The following is a 15744-nucleotide window of genomic DNA, read 5'->3' as shown; positions in this document are numbered from 1 at the left end:
AAACAGCTAGTGAAATAAAATATTTCAAACACAGTGATTAACATGAAATTAAATAATTAAACCCAATAATAAGTTAATTTAATTCGAGAAGAAATTTAAACACATAACAATAATTAATTTAAAAAAAGCACTTCGAAAGTTATTTTCGTAAACTAAAAATCATAAAAATAATCCAATTAAAAATCCAATAATTTTAAAATAAGAGAATAAAATTTTGATTCCATAAAAATAATTTCTTCAGTAAAAATACACTAAAATACAGGGTGTTACAGTCCCGGCCTCTTCAACTTAATAAGGTGGCTGAAATATAATTTGCACATGTTACTTCTGCCCATCTCATGTTTGTTCCTTCCACCTTGTTCCTCACTTTGCCATTGTGGAGGCTTCTCATGCTTGCTTTTGTATCCATGCATTAGTACTGATGGCTCCCTTGAACAAATTCAAAACTTTCGACATCAAAAGTGACGTCGTCTTGTCTGCATATTGATGCGCAAGTACTACAATAATTAAATATTCTTCAACCCCATGTTGGTTAACTATAAACATCACATAAAATATTTTCAGTAAATTTCTTGTGATAGAAAACTGAGTACCATTCGATGGCAGTTTTTTCATTAAAAAAAATATATCTGGTTTCCATATATTTGTGATTTATCCGTCACAAAAAAGTATATATTCTGTTGTAGTTATGTGCTATCCACCTTGATAATTAAGTTTAAAGGATAGCTACAATATATATATATATATATATATATAATATTGATATGCTGAAACTTATGAGCGATGTGGACAGATATATAATATGATCATGATCAAGGCTTGGTGAATTTCTAACTAAAACCAGATTTATAGTACTACTGATCGATCTAGATGATCTCATTGATGCTGAAATTTCATGAAATCTTGACAGCAATGCTCTTAAATATTATTAGAAACTTGGGTACCATTTAGACAAGAGTTGTTGTCACAGTTTCAAGCTAGCAAGCTAGGGGCCACAGAAACCTGCTGCCTTCAAGAGTCAGTTTGGACCCACAAATTATATATACTTATAATGTGTATCCAACGTCTTAACTAGCTTGTCATGCTCATGTGCACATGGTCAATCAGTGACTTGCGTGACTGAATTTACTTTCTTTACATCAAACTTGTGTTCGATCTACTAACTTTGAAAAACAAGACCATTCTGGGGTTCTGCCGCTTCATGTAAGGACAACATTTTCACGATCTTTAGCTCTCATTATTTAAATCTGCTTGTCCAAAGAATGAGTGAACTGTGCCACGTGCAGCCTGCAGGATGGTTTGTTTAGGCTTGGGAAAAAAAGCGTGATTCTGTGACCTAATTCCGTCTACTTTGTTGAGAGAATAATGGGAGGCACCATTCTATTTTAGTGACGCTGTACGCGATGATTGGTCGACAGAATAATATTTTCGGTCAATCTCTGCCTCGAAGTGAACAATGGGGCATGAAAATATAGGTAATAAATCCAACTTCTTCTGGCCTATGTGGGCACTCGACCGGGGCCATATATATAAATGGAGCCTTCTAATGACCGCTAGCTAGTTACCTTTTTTTATTTTTTTTAATATTTTTCTTTTCATATTTTTTTAATATGTTTAAGTATTTTTTAAAAATAAAAAAATACATTAATACATTTAAAATCACTTCTTAATAACTAAGTAAAGGGAAAAAAATATTGTCAATTGGAACATTTGAGCGGTACAACTTGAGATGCAAAATACCTTTTTCCATATAAATACATATATGTGCTAGCTAGGGTTAGGGTTAGGCACCAAAAAAGCTAAACCTTTAATTCTAGTACTTGCTCACTTTCTTTTGATGAATAAAGTAGTCAGAAATTTAGGGCATCTGAGATATCGAGGAATTGTACGTGGGTCGTTTCTGAATTAGTGTTTTGAAGGATGCAGAAACTTCGAGTGGTAGTGAAGAGAGATTGCTCCAGCAGAAGCTCTAATAGTACTACCTCATCTTCGGTCGTTAGAACTGTACGGTACGTAGAGTGCCAAAAGAATCATGCGGCAAATATAGGAGGATATGCGGTGGATGGATGCCGGGAGTTCATGGCGAACGGCATGGAGGGAACAAATGGTGTGTTAACATGTGCCGCTTGTGGCTGTCATCGGAGTTTCCACCGAAGGGAAGTGGAAACCGAGGTAGTTTGTGAGTATTCTCCACCTAATTGATCCGTTCGTTAGAAACGGAATGATTCTTTTCATCGTTGTAAACTTTCCCCAATTAATTGATATATATAAGCCCTCTTTCAAATAGAAACTCAAACCTTTAATTAAGTACTGTGTTATTGATGATAAATATATGCATATATATATATATATATATATATATATATATATGAGAAACTAAGCCACATGACTTAGTTTGTTTTTTAAAGGAATCATGGAAATTAATCTCCTACACTAGCTATCATTTCTTCTCAACCTTATCTCTCATATTTTCTTAATCAGCCCTGGCCCTTGCAAAAATTAATGGAGTTCTTTTGTGAATCTTGTTGAAGATGGGAATCGAAACTTAAGACTATATATATATATATATATATATATATATATATATATATTTCTTTAGGTACAAAATAATTACATATGCTTTCATATTAATAAGATGCATGTAAAGAGAAAATGGAATAAAGAGATGGAGATAATTCCCATGCATTTTCACTACCAAATTAAATTTAATTTAAAATTGGCAGTTTCAGCAATAATATATATAATATATGAGTTATTCTATTCTTACGTTGGTGTATAAGGCACACCATCCACGTCATTTAAATAGTAAGATTTAATTTATAAGATTCAAATTTTAAAATTTATCTTCTATATCAAATTGTGTCATGCAAATATATAATGTGTAGTGTATAGCCTTAGAATAGCAATACTCATAATATATATAAGCTCTCTATTCTAGACGACATATATGCATATGGCCAATTTTCACGTTGTACAGAAAAAAAGGTCTGCATCTTTCTCTGCTTTATTTTCCTTAATTAATGAAAATAAGCTGGAAGTATTATTTATCCCAGTTTAAAAATTGCGGTCTTAAAGTACGTACTGACCCACCTTCTGTATTGATTGGTCTAGCTGCATGTGGATTTATCAGAAAATTATAACAATGTAGATATTTGAAGAAAACATATCTATAAAATAGCTTAGACAGAAAACGCACGAGCACTGATTCATGGTAAAAACATGGTTTGAGTTTTATTCTTTCACAAAAATAAAAAAATAAAAAATAAATAAAAATAGAGGAAAAGAATAGTTTAGGACAGTAATTGAAATATTGATGATGTATATTACATATATATATATAATAGATATATATATATATATCACTACAATAGATTTTGACTTTTGTGACGACAGACAAAACGGTCACAAAAAATAAGCAAACCGTCATAAACACTTTTTTGTGAAGGTTTATAGTTCAACTGTCGCAAAAAGTTTTTTTTTGTGACGGTTGGAAGTCTTCCGTGAGATGTAACGTTCAAATGTGAAGTTCTTTCTGACAGTTAAAATCAATCACAGAAAGTAATATTCGCATGTAAAAACCGACATTCAAACGTTAACCCGATCGATTAACATTCGAACGTAAAAATGAGACATTCGTTGTTCTTGCTTTACACGATTAATATAATTTACGTTCAAACGTAACAATGTTGAAACGTTTGCTCAGAGACGTTTGAATGTAGTATTCAGATGCTAATGGCAAAGCATTCAAACGTAAAATGTTTAATGTTCGGATGTTTGGTTTTCATTGGAACGTATCTATTCTAATCATTTGAACGTTTAGATCGTTTGTACGTAGAAACGTTCAAACATTTTGTTGGAATTCAGAGGTATTATCTTGGAACGTTGGTTCTAATGTGAAGCCATGCTTGAACGTTTGTTCTTTACATTCGAACGTACTGATCAGAAATACTAATTTCATAAAATTAAAAAGCATACAAATTGTATCATATTACACCATAAATATAACAACTAATAATGTTTTATAGAGTTGCAAAATTAGACAATAAAGTTTCTAATAATGATAATGATATATTCATTTCTTATTCTGTACTTGCTCACCGCCATCCATCTAGATCAACATCTCCCTCTGTACTTGTTCTTGAACTTCGATACATATTCTCTCCTCCTGGTCTCTTTGTCACTCTTACAAATGCATATCTAAACTAGACTGTCGCAACAAGAGAGACTCTAATTCCTACTGTCTCGACTTCATCTGCTTAAGCTCATGGAAGATAAACTGATACGCTGGAAAGAAAGTCCCAAACCTCTTACTAAACCAAACTTACTCCTGAGCACTTGTTTGAATATGTCCATATCACTAGGAGAGGATTCCTCAGAGGCTAACTGGATCTCAATCATTTTTTTTTCAATTACAACGAAAATACACAATAAGTAACATATTAAAATAAATAAGGAATCAAACATAATATCTACTCACAGAAAATAATCTCACTTACATAATTAAATTTAGTGACAGAAATCCACTTAATGTGCTCATCAGTGTGTAGCATAGACATGAATGAGGGAGAAATTCTTAAGATCGTCACATTTCTAACAAAGCCACGTTAGTAACTTTAAAAAATTATGTTAGTACTTAAATAAAAGAATATGATAAAAATTTGTGAGTTTTAATAAGTTATTAATTATCATTTTATCAGCAAAACGTTAGAATGACCTTGAATCGAAGCGATGATGGATTGTCAAAGCCGTTCTATTCTGTACATTGATAGAACTTAATTGTTGCAGGAGAAATTAACAATATTAAATATAAGATATGAAACCAATATAGATGTAAATAAGTTATATGGGATAAATCTAGAATACCTGATAATTTGGACTTGCGAAAAGATCACAACACTTCTTTCAATCGTCTAACTTCATTTTCTGAAAAGGGGACTGAACAGCCTCTTCCAACGTCTCGAATATCTTGAAGTGGTCATGACATCGACCCTTGTAACGCTAAAATAATGTAGCCATCAACTCATTCACAGTTCGCACATCCTCGCTAAGGTCAAAATTTTTGTTAAATTCATCCTAAGAAGTGAATTGCATCAAAAATATGAAATCAAAATATCTCTAAAAAAATTTACATTCGTATATAAACTCACCAGTACGCAACTCCGAATGTGATCCTTAACCTTACCCGAAACATCTCTCCATGATCGCACATAAAATGGGGCATAAGTTCAGACTGGTGTGCTGACATAGGAGGAGAGCGATGCTGCACTATCATCCACTCCCCCAGTGAAATTATCAGGAGTGTTGACCTTAATTTTTCCTTGCCTTCTATTTTTTTCCAAACCAAGGCATTAGCTAATATTTTTTAAATTATTAAATACAGTCCCCAAACTATTGAAATATAAATAATTATCAACACAATTTATTTACTGGTAGGTGTCGACTGGTTGTCTGTCTCATATGTATCAACTTGTTCAAGAATGGAGTCCTCAGTTGGGGAGTCATGAATGGGTTTGAAACTTGGGGGAGGAGGCACATTTCTTCGTTGTCGTTTTGGTGGCATCCATGAAAATGAGTAATATTTAAAAAAAATTAGTATAAAATAATTTATAAAAAATGTATTGTACTGTCACCTACATAAATAAAATATTCAATCCTTTTATTCTTTATCCCATATGTATTTTCCATGCTTGTTTCAAAATCGACTTCAATAACATCTTCATCATCATCATCTTCTTCTTCATCTTCTTCATTGACTTCCTCTTCGGACTCTTCTTCTTCTTCTTCATCATCTTCTTATTCGGACTCTTCTTCTTCTTCTTTCTCACTTACTTCATGAACTGAATAATCATTTAATACGGATGGGTCGAGAAGTACGAGTGGGACGTAATCTCTATATAATGGGATTAGTTCAAGTGCACCAAGGTCAACAAATAAATTAATACCCTCTCCATCTTCCTGGTAGGCCTCTATAATCTAAGTGTCATCTTTATCTCCACTATGATCGTGTTCCGCTACCATTCCAGCATCATAGATATTCCGTAGAATAAAGTTTTGTACGTCTCACCAAGTTATCTCTCAACTATCTTCATCAGCCTCTTTCATTGGATTAACCAAGTAATAGACTTGGGTACCATGACAAGCTAATACGAATCAATCATCTTCGTACTATTTACGTGCGGTATTGACACTCGTAAAGTTACTATCTTTATGTATCGAAACCTGACCACCGCCTAGATCCCACCAATCACATTTAAAAACATGTCACATTCCCACCCAGGTCCCACCGGTCATATCCACGTGCATACAATACATAGTCATTTCCAAGTCTATCGCCAAGACGTATCCAACTTTTATCCATTTCTAAAAAACATATTGATTTGTATATGCAAACTAATTTCACATGCGTCACATGCTCCAATTCCCACTGCTTTTTAGATAAAGGTAGTTGGTCCTATCCCATTCTAGATTACATTATCCATTGTAACACCCGGGCTTAGCGCCAAGCCTATTTTTTTTTTCTTTTTTTTTTTTATGGACCATAAAGCCCAAGCCGTGTTACCTTATTTTCAGACTCCACGTTCTACACAGTTTTATGTCGGTTTTATCCCTACGCATGCACGCCACTCCCTCAACTCAGAATGATATTCACGTCCGTTTCTCCATGGCATGAACGTTCTTATCCCCGCAACATTCACGGCAACAGTTGTGTATTAGATATACATATATATACTCACGTTTACCAGTTCATCAATTTGATAAACTAGGGTTGTCGCTTACACTTTTCTTTCCCCAACAAGTCGCGACCTATCTCTCCTGCTTCACACTCCTTTTCACCATAGAAATAGCCTCTAATGGAAGCCTCTGCCTTCCTACACCGTGAAATGTGCATTGCATTCCAAGCCGCTGACTCACTCAAAAATGAGTAGTACAAAAGCTATCCCAAGTGCAGGAGGATGTCGCGTAATAATTAGGAATAAATTCGTAGATCGTCTCCTTAGGGAAAGTTACATAAAATCAAACTCGTTTAAAATGGTGAAAATATTCACAAAGAGAAAATAAAAATAATGGTATGTGAAATGAATAGAAGAGTGCAACAAGAATAAAAAGGGCACTAGTCATGGACTAGATTCATACTTTTAGATTTTTGAGTGTCGAAATGAAATGTAAAAGACTAACAAATTGAAATTAACGATCAAAGAATCAATTAAACTGAACAATCTTAATTCATCTAAAAATTAAACAATAAAACTAAAATTATTTAAGTCCTAATTAAACTTTAATCAATCTAATATGCAATGGACCTAAGAGATTAATAAAACTAATCTAAGAACTAAACTAGATTAGAAAGTAATTAATAAAATACGAATTGAGAATTGAAAAGCCCGAAAATCAAGATTCTAGAGTTCATCCTTATATTCAAATCACATATTCTCAAAATAAATTCATAGCAATTGTAATCACTGTTAAATGAAAGCATAAAGAAGAGAGAAAAATAAATAATACGAAGTAAATAAATAGTAAATAAAATGCCCAAAAGTCTAAGCCAAATATCTCAAAAATATTCCATAAACTTTAAACTGAAATTAAATTAAAAGTAGGGAATGAAAAAAAAAGCAAGCCAAATGAATGGAGATGAAGGTAGTAGGCAATGGAGGCAGCGACAGATGAACCCTCGAGGAGTTCTTCAACTGTGCGGCACTCCTATCATCTTTTGCGTCCGTCTCAAAAAGAAATTAATCTCATTGTGCTTGCGTGCAAAAACCCAAAGACCAACCCTCCTTTTCGTCCGCCTAGCCAATCCCTTTCCAACTCCCTGAAGATCAAGTCAAACCAAAAGAACTAGTAGCATGTGTCTCCCACGTCCAACTCCATGAAGACCAAGTCAAACCAAAACTCCAATTGTATTGTCAGTCTGTGTGAAAGCCCATAGAAGAATAAAATCGCATTTGTGCCTGGCCGTTTGTGCTTGCGTTTTTTTCTCTTTTATTTAGCAGCTCTTATATTTAAATAACATCTTCATTTAAATGAGAGAGTTCATTTGACTTTTCTTTGCATTTTTTTTGCCTAAAAATAAATAAAATAAAATTAGAAAAGAAATGAAATAAAATAAAATAAAATAAAATAAAATAAAATAAAAAGAAAATGAAAAATATGTTATGCATGTGACAGAACATTATCCAATTAAATCACAAGTTATAAAAATTAAGCATTAATCATGCTATTAACCAATTTAAATCACAACTCGGATTTATTCATCTTAACTATTTTTCCATCTCAAACCAATAATAATGTAATGAAATAAATAAAATATATTAGTTCTAAATGTATAAAATATGCTATAACTCAGCTCAATCACACCCCCCAACTAGCATTTTGCTAATCCTTGAGCAAAATAGTGAAAATTAATTGAGATGAATATTGCATAAAGATCAAAATTCAAACAGAAACAATCAAACACAATTCTGAATTCTCACAAAAGTGACACGTTACTACTCAACCCCCAAGAACTATACCCACCAAGACTATCTCATCAATCTTTCACGTAGGATTGAGGTAAACTAGTTGTGTGTGGAGGTAAACTAGTTGTGTGTTCCTCATTAATAGCCATGATTTGTCATAGGATTTTTCAACCATAAGATTAATCATTGCTGATTCTAACTACCTCAAAGCCCGAGGGACTAGCAGTTTTCATGCCAGCTCTATTTTTAAAGGTTGAACACTCAACCCCCAAAGTCATGGGTAACTGTTTCTAGCCCTTTACTTAGGAAATCTCACTAAGCTACCTTTCTCCCTTTTTTTTTTATTCTTTTCAAATCTCTTTTTTTTTTTCTTTTCCTTTTCTTCCTTTTTTTTCTACTTTTTTTTTTTTAAGCATGGCTTAGTAGTCCTGCAGTTTACTTCTCCTATGTTAAATTAGTGAACAGCAAATAAGGAACTCTACAAGCGTAAGCATGTGCAAAATGTCCTTCAAAATTTACCCTTCGTTCTACAAAATTCTCACCAAGTCTCATCTCAATGAGTATAGCATCCCGGTGTTTCAAGCCACACATCAACAAAATATGATGCATCAAAATCATGCTCTATGCTTAAGTTTGAAAATAAATTTTCACAAAATGATTCCGCTCAACTACTCCACCAAGATGCTCAAATTTCATAAAATACTAGAAATAGAGTGTGTGTCAATCATATGTGTATCAATGCACATCACAGTAATGCAAATTATATATATATTTTTAAATCTGTACACACACATTACCCCCAACTAGTGAGAGACATGGTCTTCAATGAATTGAACGAAAGAAAATAAAGTGCACAATAATAAGCAAGCAAAACAAAAAGCAAATCAACATGAAATATAAAATCAAAGTAAAACCACAAATAAAAAAAAAAACAAAATGCAAGTAAAGAAAGTTGTAAAGGGGGAAAATATCAAAACACTTCCCTCGAATCTTGCACAAGCAAGATCTCTTCGTGTGGATCAAAGACCTTTAGACGTTGTCCATTGACAGTGAAGCAATTGCCATTCTTCGGATTGACAATGTCTGCCGCGCCGTGAGGATGAACCTTCTTTACAATGTACGGCCCACTCCATCGGGATTTCAATTTACCAGGAAAAATATGTAAGCGATAGTTGTAAAGAAGAACTTCCTGGCCATGTGTGAAATGCTTGGGATGAATTTTCTGATCATGTAGAATTTTCATGCGTTCCTTCTCCAGCTGAGTGTTGTCATAAGCATCCCTACGAGCTTCATCCAATTCATTGATATGCAATTTTCTCAATCTTGATGCTTCATCAAGTGACATGTTAACATGTTTTATTTCCCAAAGAGCTCGATGTTGAATATCAACAGGTAAATGACAAGCTTTACCATAAACTAATCGATAAGGAGACATCCCTAGATTTGTTTTAAAAGTTGTCCTATAAGCTTACAAAGCATCAAGAAACTTAATTGACCAGTCTTTCCTATTAGGATTGATAGTTTTCTCTAAAATGATTTTGATCTCTCTGTTTGAATTCTGCTTGCCCATTTGTTTGAGGGTGATAAGAGGTAGAAACTCGGTGTGTGATACCATATTTCTTCATGAGTGTAGAAAATGGTTTGTTGCAAAAATGAGAATCCCCGTCACTAATGATAACTTTAGGCATGCCAAAGCGAGTAAACATAGATTGCAAAAATTTTAGGACAACACGATGGTCATTTGTTTTGCAAGCGACGGCCTCCACCCATTTTGAATCATAATCCACAACTAATAAAATATGTGTTTCGAAAGGAAACTGGAAAAGGTCCCATGAAGTCTATTCCCCAACAATAAAAATTTCTAAGGTAAGAATAGGGCAAAGAGGCATCATGTCTCTTTTGCTAATGGATCCCAATTTTTGACAAGGCTCACAAGCCTTACAAAAATTATAAGCATCTTTAAACATGGAAGGCCAGTAAAAATCGCTTTGCAAAATTTTAGCGACTGTTTTCTTTGCTAAAAAATGACCACCACATGCACCCATATGACAAAATCTCACACAAAAGAAAACTCATCATCAGGAATGCATCTTCGAATCAATTGGTCTGAACAATATTTGAAAAGGTATGGATCATCAAAGTAAAAGTGTAGTACCTGAGAGAGAAATCGACGCTTATCTTGGGTGGACCATTCAGAAGGCATTCACTCAGTCACCAGATAATTGATTATGTTAGCATACTAGGGAGCTCTATTAATCACAAACAGCTGCTCATCCGGGAAACTATCATCAAGAGGAAGGCTGACATTTGAAGAGGAGGATGATGGCAATCTAGAGAGGTGGTCAGCTACCACATTTTTAACTCCTTTCTTGTACTTAATGTTGATGTTGAACTCGTGAAATAGTAGAATCTAGCGAATCAAGCGTGGTTTTACATCTTCCTTAGCCAACAAATACTTAAGAGTAGAGTGGTCAGTGAAAATAGAATAGGAGAACCAGAATGTAAGTTCGAAATTTATCAAGTGCAAAAACCACTACAAGCAATTCTTTTTCAATAGTGGTATAATTTTTCTGGGCATCATTCAAGGCTCTACTGGCATAATAAATCACAAAAGGTCTATTATCCACACGCTGCCCCAAAACAGCTCCTAAGGCATAATCACTTGCATCTATCATGATTTCAAAGGGAAAATCCCACTGCGAGGGTTGCATAATAGGGGCAGTGGTAAGCAATTTTTTAAGGGTATCAAAAGCTTTTTGGCACTCATCAGTCTAAACAAATTCAATATCATTTTGTAAAAGAGTGCAAAAAGGTTTTACAATAGAATTGAAACTTTGAATAAACCGCCTATAAAAGCCAGCATGACCAAGAAAAGAACGAATATCCTTAACAGTCCTAGGGATAGGAAGTTTAGATATTAATTCAATTTTTGCCTTGTCGACCTTTATACCTTCAGAAGAAACAATATGTCCCAAGACAATACCCTGAGTAACCATAAATTGGCATTTCACCCAATTAAGTAAAAGATTTTTTTCCTCACATCTTTGGAGAATACGTGCCAAATTGTGCAAACAACTATCAAAAGATTTTCCAAAAATAGAGAAGTCATCCATGAATATTTCACAAATATCATCAATCATGTCAGAAAAAATACTCATCATGCATCTCTGAAAAGTAGCTGGAGCATTACACAAACCAAAAGGCATTCTGGTAAAAGCAAAGGTGCCAAAAGGACGGGTGAAAGTGGTTTTCTCCTGGTCCTCAGGTGCTACAACAATTTGATAATAACCAGAGTATCCATCCAAGAAGCAATAAAATGCATTACCAACTACTCTTTCTAAAATTTGATCCAAGAATGGTAAAGGAAAATGAGCCTTCCTACTGGCTGAATTAAGTTTTCTATAATCAATGCACATTCTCCAACTAGTAACCATTCTAATTGGAATCAACTCATTTTTATCTTTTTTTACAGCAGTTAAACCAGATTTTTTTGGTACCACTTGAGTTGGACTACCCCCTTACTGTCTGAGATGGGGTAAATGATACCCACTGCGAGCAGCTTAAGCACTTCCTCTTTAACAACTTCCTTCATGGTAGGATTGACCCTACGTTGAGCATCACGAACCGGTCTAGCATCATCTTTAAGATGGATTCTGTTGGTACAAACAATAGCATCAATACCTTTGATGTTGGCTATTGTCCAACCAATTGCGCCTCGATGCTTTTTTAAGACTTCAATCAACTGGGCTTCATCCTTCTGATTTAACTTTGAGGAAATCACCACAGGAAAAGTGCCTTCTTCAGGACCAAGAATCACATACTTTAAATCTTGAGGAAATGGTTTCAGTTCCAACTGGGGAACTTCTTCCTCTGAAGATTTAAGTATGTCTGGTGGTGGTAGAGTTTCAAACTGGGGTTTCCATCTTAAGCTTGCAAATTGTACTTCAAGTGGTAAAGAAGAATCTGCAAAACAGTCCAAAAATTCAAAGACATCTTCATCAACATGGTCAATTTTTTCATCAAGTAAAAGTTCAAGTGGCTGAAAAATAGAATCATTATCAGAGAAAGAAAAAGTTGAGCAAATAAATTCTGTTGGTGTCAAACTTTCCACAGCATTTAAATCACTTGTGTCATCAAAATATGCTGGCATCTTGCAAGTATTGAAAACGTTCAACTCAAGTGCCATGTTCCTAAAAGTAAGCTTCAAAACTCCACTTCTGTAATTAATCAAAGCATTTGACGTAGCTAGAAATGGTCTTCCAAGAATGACAGGTGCTTGGTAAATAGTGGAGGCTGGCTGCTACATATCAAAAACTACAAAATCCACTAGGTAGTAAAATTTTTCCACCTGGACCAGCACATCCTCTACAATACCCCTCGACTCATTAACTGATCTATCAGCCAACTGTAGCATGATGAAGGTCTTTTTCAGCTCACCCAATCCCAACTGCTCATACACTGAGAACGGTAGTAAATTCACACTACTCCCCAAATCAAGTAAAGCTCTTCCGATGCATGACTCATCGATCATAATGGAAATTGTGGCGCCCTCAATCCCCCTTATATAAATACACAGGGATTGAGACACCAGGATGGTGACAACACGGTCACACATCCCAAAGAAGTGCCAGTGTGTGTACATGCAACAGTGTACAAATAAAATAACGCAGCGGATAGTCAACTAAGTACCAGAATTTATTTACAATCAAACATCAGTAAAGATTTAAATGGTAGTTATACAGTCATCCATAAAATAATTTACAATAGTTTTCAAATAAACAAACGAGTGATCCCAGATCACTCCTCGGGCGGAGCTGTCTCCTCGGCTCGCCCTCCTCCTCCTCATCTGCATCAAAATCTACGTTACCACAAAATGGTATCGCAGGTAAGTATGACCCAAAATAACAACGTAATATAAAATGCATTAAATGCAACTAACATGCATACACATGAAAAATATACATTTTTCTCAACACATCATTTTCTCCGAAAATGATAATTTTCCAACACACGCCAAAATCTCATTTTGGCCCAAAATATCCGTAAAACATTTTCCAAGAAAATGATTTACCAAGAAAACCAACTCGCACTATTTTCCCAGAAAATAGTACATTAATTCCAAATGCACCATGCATTATTTCCATATGCACCATGGCCTCCCCTATGGACCATCTGCACGTCCTGGCTTCGTAGCGGTGCTCAGTTCCGCGCCCAGCGCGTACATGGCCAAGCACCCACACTACGCAACAAGCGATGCCCAGTTCCGCGCCCAGTGCATACGTGGCCAGACATCCTCTAGTCCCCGCCAGCAGAAGGACCACGGAGTCGGCACGAGACCATCTCGTCCGATCCCATTGTCGCCCGGCGACAATCCAGGGGACGTTACTCAGTATATTCCGCTCCCGAGTAACCAGAGGAGCTCCACCGAGTTAATACCCCATCTCGGCTTGGGGTCATGATATACACGCACCAAAAATCCATTCTCACATGAAAACCCATTTTTCATAAACACATGAACATGAATGCAATACATGAAAACTCAGTTTTCTTTACAAACATGATCATGCCAGAAATAATGAAATGCACATGTACCAACACCAATCCAACGTCCATCAATAACCAGTCCCAACAAATCCAATCAAAACAACTCATCAACAACCAAACCAAATAAACCAAACCAACCAAACAACTCCAATCACAAATCCATCCGACCGCCGAACTCCTCGGACTCAGTCCGGCATGCCAAAAAATACAGTGAAATGGGTTAGTGCAAAAATACATTTAAATTACGAAAGTTATTTGGAGAAATACTTACAGTGCAATATAACAATTTCCGAAGGATCACAAAGTTGAAAAAGGCGACGTTTGAGCAACACCACAGTGTAAAATACACTGTGGCCGTGGGTCACAAATACCAACTTTCAAACGGAGTCAAATGAAGACCCAAGATTGATAGGGTAGGGCCTAGGGAGGTTGGTGAAGCTAGTGGTGGTGGTGGTTGGCCGTGGGTGGCGGCGCAATGGGCGGTAGAAGACCAAAATGCCCAAATCGGAAATGTAGATGGTGGAGCTTCACCGGTGGCGAATCGGAGCTGGGGTATGGTCCAATGGGTTGCTAAGAGGTCGAGAATGATGTGGTAGGAAGATGGTGGCCGGAAGTGGCGCGACAGCGGCGCTGGAACGGAAGTGACGCCTCGGCTTGAAGGGCTGGTGGTGGTTAACGGCGGCGCGAATGGAGGTGAGGTTGGTGGGGTGAGGTCGCTGGCGGCAGGGGAACACGACGGGGTGGGCGGTGAAGGCCACCGCTGACGCACAGCACCGCTGGGTGGTGAAGAAGGAACGGACACAGGGAGAGAGAGGGGGCTGGGTCGCGCGCACGGGGAGGGGAGAAATAAGGAAGAAAGAAAGAAAAAAAAAGAAAAGGAAGAAAAGAAAAGGAGAGGAAGAAAAATGGAAGGAAAAGAAATGAGGTCCAATCCTCATAACTTAGGTCACAAAAATGATCCAACGGAGATGATTTTAAAACCACAAGTTAAATAAAATAATTTAAACGTAATGGTAAATTCAAATTGAAATAATTAAATCCCACAGTAATTAATTAAATATGAAAAATAATTTAAATGCACAACAATAAATAAATATTAAGAAAGCACATAAAAATTAATTTTCACCAATTAAAAATCCTAAAAATAATCCAATTAAAATCCAATAATTTTAACAAGAGAATAATTTTTGAATAAAATAAAAATAATACTTCAATAAAAATATACTAAAATACGGGGTGTTACATCCTCCCCCCTTAAAAAAAATTTCGTCCTCGAAATTAGCAAGGTTAGACATTAAACCAAGACAAGATCAAGATTCAACCGAGAGAATACTTAGAACATACCGTCAAAATCAATCAAACAAGTACGGATATTGCTCCCTCATGTCGGCTTCTCTCTCCCAAGAGAAATCTTGAGCCAACGGATCACCCCATGACACTTTCACCATAGGTATTACCTTGGACCTTAACTCTTGCACTTTCCAATCCACGATCTGTGTTGGGGCAACTTGATAAGTAAGGTTGGGCCGCAGTTGAATGTGTTCGGGATCCACAAAACGTGGCTCTTGCTGTCTAAAACTCTTCTTCAATGAGGACACATGAAACACATCATGAACATCCCCAAAATAATCTGGCAAGGCAACTCTATAAGCAACAAGCCCAACATTCTCTACGATCTGAAAAGGGCCAACATATCTTGGATTAAGCTTTCCTTTCTTACCAAAGTGCTTAACGCCTTTCA

The 15744-nt window shown here is 35.8% G+C and overlaps 1 protein-coding gene across 1 annotated transcript; it reads left to right on the top strand.

The window, feature by feature from the left end:
- The first annotated feature begins 1659 nt into the window (after nucleotides 1-1659).
- On the top strand, nucleotides 1660-2290 carry LOC121237702 (mini zinc finger protein 1-like). Its single transcript, XM_041134554.1, has one exon. It carries the CDS (start codon nucleotides 1921-1923, stop codon nucleotides 2200-2202), a length of 282 nt encoding a protein of 93 aa, XP_040990488.1. The 5' UTR covers nucleotides 1660-1920; the 3' UTR covers nucleotides 2203-2290.
- Nucleotides 2291-15744: the final 13454 nt, after the last annotated feature.

This window comes from Juglans microcarpa x Juglans regia, chromosome 6S (genome assembly GCF_004785595.1).
Source record: "Juglans microcarpa x Juglans regia isolate MS1-56 chromosome 6S, Jm3101_v1.0, whole genome shotgun sequence".
In the NCBI taxonomy this organism is placed as follows: Eukaryota; Viridiplantae; Streptophyta; class Magnoliopsida; order Fagales; family Juglandaceae; genus Juglans; species Juglans microcarpa x Juglans regia.
This window is presented reverse-complemented; position numbering and strand designations above follow the sequence as displayed.

What these genes read in the sequence shown, in the direction of transcription:
- LOC121237702 (XM_041134554.1), top strand. Translation starts at nt 1,921, where the DNA reads ATGCAGAAACTTCGAGTGGTAGTGAAGAGAGATTGCTCCAGCAGAAGC.